Genomic DNA, 9,815 nt, shown 5'->3' on the forward strand with positions numbered 1-9,815 from the left:
GAAAGTTCAAACATACATGCAGCTACTAATTTGAATAACAGGGCACCATAATAAGTCCAGAATGTTCTGATTTGGATCTTTCATCTAAGGATTCAAAGTAACAGCAATGGGTGCAAACAGTAGAAGAGAATGCATTTCCATTTCTAAAGGAAGTTTTCTTCAAAAAAGACAAGAGGCAGACACGAATAGCACTTAGGCTTTGCCTGATTTTTTTTTTCCACTGAGCAGAGACTCTCATGCTACAGTTGTAAGAACTGATACTTCAGTACTTCTTTGTAAGACTTGAGAATAAACAATAGAATCCTAGGGAAACTTCTTATGAAATACATGCAGCATGTACATACCTATAAAATTGCTGGTTTAAAATGCTGGATATCACATTTTGATAGCTAATTGCAGTCGGGGGGCACAACAATTTAATTGCTTGCTCCCCTACAAATTTGGTCCTATCAAAACCTACACGTGTATTACCACAACCAGAAGTGTCAAAACCTGAGGTCCTTGAGGCTTTTAAAAACTAAAGGCATTTCTGTTGTAATAGTGTGATCAGTATAAAGATAGAAACAGAATAATGACATTGACTGGAAACATCCATTACAAGACTGGCAGGTTAATAACATACTTTTATCAGAATATCTAACCTTAAGAACATTTAATAAAACAGTTGTAATATAAACTGAGGCTCCTGCTCCCCAAACTATACACCATATAGCAAAAGTAAATTACTTTACAAAATAATCATTCACTGTTCTTCCCAATGAACTGGATCTTGAACACATAGAGCCGTATTTCAAGAAGTCTAATGGTGTTTACAGAATTTTGTACAAGCAGTAGCTATACAGTAAAGTTCAAGACTTTCCAAAAGTTAAGAATGTTAAACTGTCAGTGAAAATTATGCAAAAATTGAGATATTCAGTGCAACACTTTCAAAGTTCACATACAAATTTCTGCCTATCAGCAAGAACTGTAATATGTCAATTAAAAAAATTTTTTAAAAAGTCAGTTCTGGATCATAAATAGGTCCTATATAATTTTTTTTAATATAATGCAATATTAATACTGATGCTTTTTTTTTCCCCTCATTACTGTCTTGTAAAAGCTTTCCTTTGGTTAGCTTTCACAATATCATCAGGAGATGCTGATTTGAAGTCAAATGGTGTTATGGCTATTGTAGGACCAGTTTCCTTGGGTTTTACATCTTGTACTTGTCTACTGTATAGGAAAGTTTTATGTATCCCAACTGTGCGCTGCTTATATCCTTTTGGAGGATAACGGAGGCACAAGGTTAAAGCAAAAGCTGAAGGTCTTGCACGCAGTGCCTTTATCCATGAAAGGGACAAATCCTGCCTCTTAAGACCATGCCCTTTTTTGGGTTTCCTGCTTGTTTTGGCAAAACCAGAACATTTTCCTTGTTTTTCTTTTAAAAGTTTCGTTTCAGGACTTAGTATATTTGACTGTCCTACCACACTTTTCTCTGTAGATACCTCTGCATTTTTTACAAGGACACTTAAATCAATGTTGGTTCCTTGGGAGGGCCTCAATTCAATTACATTGTGCGTGGCCAAGTCAGTTCTCAGCTGAGTTTTATCTATTTCAATGGTCTCTGCTATTAAATCTGAGAGTGATAAATTCTCAACCTCCTTTATTGGAGAAACTTTAGAAAGGGCTAGAGAAGACAAAGATCCTGTTAGCTCTGGCATCCCACCTGAAGTCTGGGGTTGACTTACTAGTTGTGATAATGATGAGGTTCCCAATTTCCTATCAGTGAGACTTGCTGTTGACTGGGTGTAAAGATCAGCCAAAGAGTAACAGTGGCTAGCACTGCTTTCCTGGTGCTCCTGAAGCAAGTCAGCCAATGATGTGCTTCCAGGTCTTAACACTGGCAAAGCAGCCATATCTGAAGAGGGGCTTTCTTGTTTTCGACTATGCGCAAGTGAAGAAAAATTTTCAAGAAGTTCATTCCTTTTATTTACAGTATGACTGACTTCATTATCAAGAGCCAAGTTTCCTAAAGCACTTGTTAAACATGGAGGACTATAAAAATGTGCATTACTATTACAATCAGAAGTTTTTGAGGAAACAAGAGGAATGCTGTGTTCAGGACTCAGAGAATCACAAACCACACTCTGTATCAGCAAGGATTTCAAGTCCTGTGTTTCCTTGCATTTCAATGGGTTATTTCCTATGCTAGAGTGAACATCTTCACTCTCAGGAACCAGATTTACAGCACTAGCATTTTCTGGTAGTTGCTTCTCTGCCTGTTTATTCACAGGTTCACAAAATGATCCTTTACACAAATCCTCACTGAACGCAGATGACAGAACAAGTGAAGAGGATTTCAATCCTTTCCTTTCACATGAAGGTATATCAGATTTTTCAAAATTTGTAGTTAAAGAATAAAGAGCTGAACCACTTTTGGCTGTCAAGTTTCCAAACCCAGGTCTGTTGGTGTTGTCAGCAAAATTGTCTACTGCACAAGAGAAATTGCCTGTATCAATACACATTTCTGGACAACAATGTAAGTCTCCTTACCTTACAATAGCCAATAATTTTCAGATGGAAGTCCAGTCACAATGAAATATCCCATTTTTTAAAAGTTGACAGCAGGAACAAAAAAAAAAAAAAATCAAGAAACATGAAAAGGCATTTAATTACTAAGTGTTATCCAAAGGTAAGGAATGTTCAACAATTAAATTACAGGTATCTATTGAAATACATAAAGAACTGTAAGAATTAGTAGAGAATGCCAGTAAAGACTACCAATATTTAAGTACAAATCAAAATAAGAAAGCTACTATAGAGACACTACCAAAAAAGGGAGGTATTAGGGATGGGAGATGTCAATTCATCAAATAAACAAGAGAAGCACTAAAAATTTAAAGATGCTTTAAATTAAAGATTTAAGGACATGCATTAATTCAGTTAAATCATGTAAGTCAGAAATTGATCATGAACTGTAGATGGTCGCAGCTTGAATTTTAACTGACACTGAGATGTTATTTTGACTTCTAGCTCAAGAAAAGCTGTTTCCTTTAAATGTTTTAGAACACACATATAGTAAGTCAGTCTTCTTTCATTTTCCAAGAAATGACTATTGCTATGATAAGCGTCTTCACAGTTTGTAATGCCAAAATTAAACTGTAGATAGAAATGAATCACCTTGAATGTAAACAATTAAATATAAGTATACCTTTTGTAGTCTTTGCTAAAATCACAGCATCCTTATTCTTGGTCTTCACATTTTGCTTACTGCCTTGTGAAAGCACAAGATCCAAAGCCTTTTGTACATCAAATTTAGTATCCAGTACTGCTTGCACCATTGCTTGTTCTGGTATGGACTCTGCCAAAACTTCTCTCATTTGATCAAGGCATGAATTAAGACGGGCTGAAAGAAACATATTACTGTTATAAGCTGCCCAAAAATATGTCTTCAATGGCCTAACCACTAGCACCACACCTCTGACTAGTGAACAGAAGGGAAAAATATTACAGTAAGAGCTAAAACCTTTAGAAATTAATTTCAATCTCACTTATTGCCCTGATAAACTTTGTTCCCACACCTTGCAGAACATTTACCTATTTCAGATATTGCAATGAAGAACATCTTACTGACTACCATTTATTATTCTAGAAAGTCTCAGTACTGAAATATGTTGATGTTGTAAAATATGTATCTTCACTGCAGAGGAGAAATACAAATAATCACCTTAAAATTATCTAAAATAATTTAGTAAGTCAACGTAAAATCCCACTGAACAGCACATTTAAGTGTTTACAGAGGCTACAATTAACACCCAAAGTACAACAGCATTTTCAGGGTCCTCAGGCCTTAACTGAAAACTGATCAACATGCCAGGTTTCAAACTACCTGTAATCTTTACTTTTTCTAAAATTGTAATATATTTTTGGCTGATAAAATCAATTTTCTTTGGCGCGTATTTCTGCAACTACTATAAGCATTTACTAAAATAGTTGCTGCACAACAAGAGACTGAAAATTCACCAGGCTGCCACTCACTGGAAGCCATACAAACACTAAAGAGCACAAGAAAATCTTCCTGAATAGTCCAGTTGCTGCCAGTTCAGATTTTAGAAAACAGGAGCTGAAGAACAGGAAGACAACTACATCTTTTTATTTGAACACTTCCTGGAAGATGTTTAAAGAAGTTTGCTTAAAGGAATTCAACACCACAGAATTCCAACCTCTACAAGGTTACTTATATTAGCACCCTTTACCTGTAATTCAAATAGCAAGTGAATCTTCCCCAGACATCTGCCCTGCAAAACAAGTATGGGCAGAGCCCTGCACAACGTGCTTGTTGCCATTTTACTATCTAATACTCAACAAGAACAACCTCGTGAAACTCTTTGCAGCCACACTGGCTACATCAATAATTTTGTATTAATGGCCAACACTACATACTGTATCAAACATATTAGGTCTTGTGAGACCACTGCTGTTTTCACAGTAGGAGTGGATATTTTGAGGTTTCTTTTCCCTCTTTTTTATAGTCCAAAATGTTATTTTCCTTCCTGCCCCGATAGCAGTTCTTAGCTGACTGTGTCAAAAGTGTTCTGCAAAGCCAGAGGACTGCATTGTCTAGATCACCTGTACCATTATACTAGCTCATTCTTTCAAATCGCCCTCTACAGCTTAATTTCCTGCTGTAAAAACATGTATATTATTACCCAATATACCATAATCAACCATATCTCTAAGCATTAGCTTAACTTCTACCAATTCACTTGACATAGAATCAAAATTCTTTCTAATTTACTGTTCAGAATTGTTCACAATTTTCTGCAACGTTTTTGAAGTATTGAATTTCAACACACTTTAGTGAGATCTTATCAACATTTAAAAATAACCCTGATTATTTCCAAAACATTAAAAACTACATTAACTATTAACACTTAGAAAAGAGACTTGTGACTCTTTTTCACAAAGCAAGCAATTAAGCAATCAGGCAGCAAGCTTAAAAAACAAAAGCAAGTATTTTTCCCCAACCACTCAGCTCAGAACTCAGCTTGAAACGTGGAATGCACGGCTGCAAGACTGAATGGAAACAAAAGTCTCATGAATTCAAAACAGGATAAGAAAAGATTGTACAGAATATTGGCTACTCTTTCAAGGAAATGCAAGACTTTGAAAACCTCTCAAATACTGCTGATTGCTATAATTTGGAATGCAAAACAACAAAAAAAAAATCATTCTACAAATACTCAGTTTATAATATTCAAGTCAAGACTTGAGTTGTCAGTACAGATGTTCTAATGTCTCCACATGAAATCTCATTATTTCTAGTAAGAAACTAAGAACACGTTTCAATGTGTGCAACCAAGTTACAAGTAGTACACAAAAGGGAGTTACGAACTTGAAGAATGACCACTGAAGGGAGGCTCCTGAAGTGTATTGCTTTATAACAAGATTCCAGAATTCTGAGCCGTGTCAGTCAAGTAAGAAACATTAATTTAAGACTATTCTAGTAAATCCTTAATTCATGTAAGAGGTTATTCTGATAGTTGTTTTCCATAATTACCTCTATCAACTTCAGTCAACTGATGCGTGGATGGAAAACAATCAGCAGCAGCATCGGTACCTTCATAGCCATATTCTTCTTCTAATGGCTCAGCAAATGTGGCTGGTTTGTCTCGTCTGGAGTAAATAAATTGAGCTGCTGCATTAGATAAAAAAACAAAGTAAAAAAAAAAAAGTCAAATGTTTTTCCTCCTTTAAAAGCAGAACACAAGTAAAGGTAAAATAAGTTAGGATGCTGAACTGTTGCAGTGGTTTCAAGGGGGTGGTGAGACACTGCTGTATAGTTACTACTACCTGAGGACTGCACAGAGCATACAACAGCTCATGCTGGAATATATATAAATTCATCACAGTGAAACTACAGGCTGGGCAATATCCTTGTATCCATGGAATGCAGTAATTCTGCAAAGTTCAGCATTAGAAAAAAGAATATACTCCAGGTTTGAAAAACAGTACTTTCTATACAAATCTATGGCCTAATGTCTTCAGAACCTTACTCAACCATTTTTGTTAAACTCAGTCTCAATTTTCAAAAGTTAGCACGAAATTAACATTGCTCTTACAGCATGTCACTGTCAAATTACTGGTAAGAATTTAACAGAGTTGAACACATCCTTTCTTTCATAGAATTTCATTTGAAATACAGCCCATGAGTAAAAATGCATATTCACACAAAACTTTAAACAAGTGCATGGCATCACTCTGATTTAGCAATGTTAAGGCATATACAAATAAAACTCCTCACTGAACAAGAGCCCCAGTCATTCCATACTCTCAGAAATGCGCAAAGCATAATGTAAACAAATTGCCTTATATAATAGTCTCTGCAGCTCTGAAATCCATACTGAAAGCAGGTGTATATCCAGAAGTAGTACAGCCTTGGCAACTGTTTCCCAAATGCATACACAGCATTACATATTCAATCCCCATAACTGAAGCAACTATTAAGATTGTTAAACAATCTAGATCAGATTACTTTATAATTGAAGCTTACACATGAAGAGTTCTTAGGAAAATTACTGTACACAGGCAGGAATTAATTTTGCCATTTATCAGTCTATACTTGAGTAAAAAGTACACACAGCACATTTTCATCACTAAAATCGAGAGCATGAGAGAGGACCAGAGTTTTAAAGAACAAATTATCTCAAGTTCCTGTGGCCAGAGGTCACACACTACATCACAGTCACAGTGGACCTGGATCCAAACCAGCTACCTGCAGTAGCACAGCTTTGTGTCAACACTAGCTGTACTAATTCCAGGGCCTACTCAGCTCTAGAAACATTGCCACCAAATCTGGGGAAACCCTAAACTGATAATCTTGTCAGAGACTTGACTGGAGAACACAACTTAAATGTTCTACAGCCAGGCTGAATTCAGCTGAGCCGAGTGACTACAATTATGCCTTACCTAAGCACACAGCCATCACTATTTTAAACCTACTTTGCAACATTACAAATGCTGGAAGGGTGATTAGCTCCACATGATCTTGCACGAGAGGACCAGCACTGCAACCCACAATAAGACTCCCTACCCCATATTTACTCGAAGTTGCATAGAACAACTACCAGGTGCACAATAACAACTGTTAAGCCCAGGTAGATCCTACTAACCATATGAAAAGATACCAAATGTTTCAAGATTATCAACACATTCCCACAGACCAGATTTTTACATTACCAAGTACATTCCAACCATCTAAGACAATACACATATAGGATGCAAAATGTGGCCAGCTGTCTAATAAGACTTTCAGAAGTATAATGCCTAACACTACGTAACTGACTGTAATAGGATTATGGCCACTAGGCACTTTCGAAAAGTGTCACTAGCTTTTAAATATTGTTTTAATTTAGAAAGAAGTATCAGAGCAGGTATCAATGAACAATACTTGAATGTAATTATCTGAACCAACCTGTTGAAGGAGAAATGCAATAATCATCTTCTACTGATTGGCCATACACATCATCATCTTCAAAGTCTATGAGGCAAAAACAGCAAAATTAATCTGCACAATTTCTAAATAATAATTCAAAGCATAGGTTTTGCATAAGGTTTTATGAAATTATTCATTTCCTGTATTCCAGAAGTGCAGTTAAGTTCTGTTTATTTACCTAGGTAAGAAGTAACCTTCTACATTACAGTAATAAAATTTTATTACAATAATATGTTTTAACATTTAATTCTCTATTTATTAGGCCGAAAATTTTCAAGAGCTACCATACTTCACACCTCCTCCTTCAGCATCTCCTCTGCCCTCACAGACCAAATCCAGTTCCAAAAATGGCACTTCTCTTGATATTTTTACTTGACCTCTCAGTCTTAACCCCAGACAGACAGTTCAACTGCAATTTCTACTCCAACAACTCAGGATCAGTATTTCTACTCCATTCCTATGCACTCCTCACCTTTCTTCTCCGTTTTGTCCTCACACCCATCCACCTTTCAAATGACATTCAGAAGGCAAAAATCCCAATTCACAATTCCCTTTTGAACACGCAAAATTGTTTCAGGCAAAAAGCAAGTATCTCATACAGTTACTTAAAAATATTCTTTTCTCATAAAAAAAGGCACCAAGAAATACAAAGAGTAAGTTATGCACCTTTCCCTCCAAAATCTAATCCTACTATTATGTCAAACTTTTAAAAAAGTGTAATTTTCACTAAGTAATAAGGAAACACCTGAAAAAAATAACAAACTATTATTAAAGACACTACTGCACTTGGCAATTTCACAAGTAACATCTATTGTTTACTGTTTTAAAAGACTTACGGACCACAACATGCACTGACCATAAAAAAAAGTATTTAAAAATCACATAAATTACAGAGAAGAGTAGAAGCTACTGAAGCATTCCAGCTGTATTGCCAACATATCTGCAGATGGAATACCACATTGGTTACATTCACAATATCTCAGAAAGGAGGGGGAAAAAATGGAACATGGTCAAATGAAGACCAGAAGATCTAAGGCCTCAGAAGTCTTCCTATGAAAGGGAATCAAAAAATACTGTAAATATTTAGTTTAGAAATGTAACTTATATTTGGACATTACAGAATCACAAGCAGCATAAAAAGAATATATAGCATTTAACAGAGAAGAAGACACAAAGTCTACTTCATTTGGGCCATAAATGATTCTGTGTGACTACAGTGGTAGTATATGGTACAAGGGTCAAGACCTGACATGTAACCTCATAGTCAGGTTTCCAATAGCAATAGCAACAGCAACTTAATGGCTACAGCAAATTACTGTGTATCTCAGAAAACTCATTAAAAGAGAGTCTGATGAGTGTATGAACACTGAAATTAACTCAGTGGACTGCACACGTAACTTTATGAATGCAGAGACTCAGCTGAAATACTTTCAACAAATCTGTGATGAAAAATGGTCTCTGGAGGATGAAAAATCAAGCAGTAAAATTCCCAATCTAGTCCAATATTTTGCCTATATTAGGCAAATTTACACAAGCAGAAACTGCAAGGTGGGAACACACAGCACAGCTCACATGAATTTACAACTTCCAAGAAATTCCAAGATCGCAGTGCAAAACCCAATTTGTGCTACTATCATACATATAAACCGCGTAGTCTGGTCACTCAGCAGAAGCCCAGAGGCCGGCTGAAGCATTTCTTGCATTTTTTTTAATAATCTGACAAAGTGAAGCAACAAAATCGCTGCTCTTACCAAAGGGTTCTTTAAAATACCGGTATCAACTGAAGTGTGTCCATTTCTCCATGGCCCAAGCCAACAAAAGTAAAGACTTCGAGTGGAAAAAAAACCCCTCTGATTTACAGTTTGGCTAAGTTAATGGGGCCAGGGCACAAAGAAAGTGCAGGTACAAGCCAAGTTCTTACAGAAGAACTTGTTCATTCCACACAAGCTTAAGTAAAATGAGACAGCTGCTTGAAAAAGGTTATTCCCTAAATGCACAACTCCATCTTTAAGAATTACATTTCTTCCTCAGGTAACAGCTGGTGACTCCATCTATTAACATCAGCAATACTTTACTAGAGTTTGGCCGTGAATATCAATTTTTAAGTTTTACAAGACTAAGGATGGATGGCTTCAACTGACTGAGGCTTTCTTCAAGCCAATGCCGCTGTTGAAAAGCACAGTCAAACTTGGGCAGCTCAAGGCAACGCAGGTAGAACCCAGCTGTGGCTTGGACCGCGTAGCAAGGCCACGCTCTCCCCGTGTGGAAAGTCCCGGGAGGCCCCGGCAGCAGGAGGAGATCCTGGAAAGCAGAGCGACCACGTGTGCCGGACCCTCCACTC

The 9,815-nt window shown here is 36.6% G+C and overlaps 2 protein-coding genes across 2 annotated transcripts in view; one reads left to right on the forward strand and one right to left on the reverse strand.

Annotated features, from left to right (window-relative positions):
* Window positions 1-7,535, reverse strand: part of HBS1L (HBS1 like translational GTPase) — a gene marked incomplete at its 5' end in the record, with an annotated part of 58,254 nt that extends 50,719 nt beyond the window's left edge. The window contains 3 exons of the mRNA XM_017739418.1: window positions 3,191-3,385; window positions 5,540-5,677; window positions 7,454-7,535. Coding sequence (XP_017594907.1) covers window positions 3,191-3,385; window positions 5,540-5,677; window positions 7,454-7,535 — 415 coding nt within the window. The remainder of the gene's footprint in view (window positions 1-3,190; window positions 3,386-5,539; window positions 5,678-7,453) is intronic.
* A 2,099-nt stretch (window positions 7,536-9,634) lies between these two features.
* MYB (MYB proto-oncogene, transcription factor) overlaps window positions 9,635-9,815 on the forward strand; it is a 74,398-nt gene continuing 74,217 nt past the window's right edge. Inside the window, exon 1 of the mRNA XM_017739419.1 lies at window positions 9,635-9,795. Within this exon, the coding sequence (XP_017594908.1) occupies window positions 9,635-9,795 (161 nt within the window). The remainder of the gene's footprint in view (window positions 9,796-9,815) is intronic.

The sequence above is a fragment of the Corvus brachyrhynchos genome, unplaced genomic scaffold (assembly GCF_000691975.1).
Source record: "Corvus brachyrhynchos isolate BGI_N302 unplaced genomic scaffold, ASM69197v1 scaffold14, whole genome shotgun sequence".
Lineage (NCBI taxonomy): Eukaryota > Metazoa > Chordata > Aves > Passeriformes > Corvidae > Corvus > Corvus brachyrhynchos.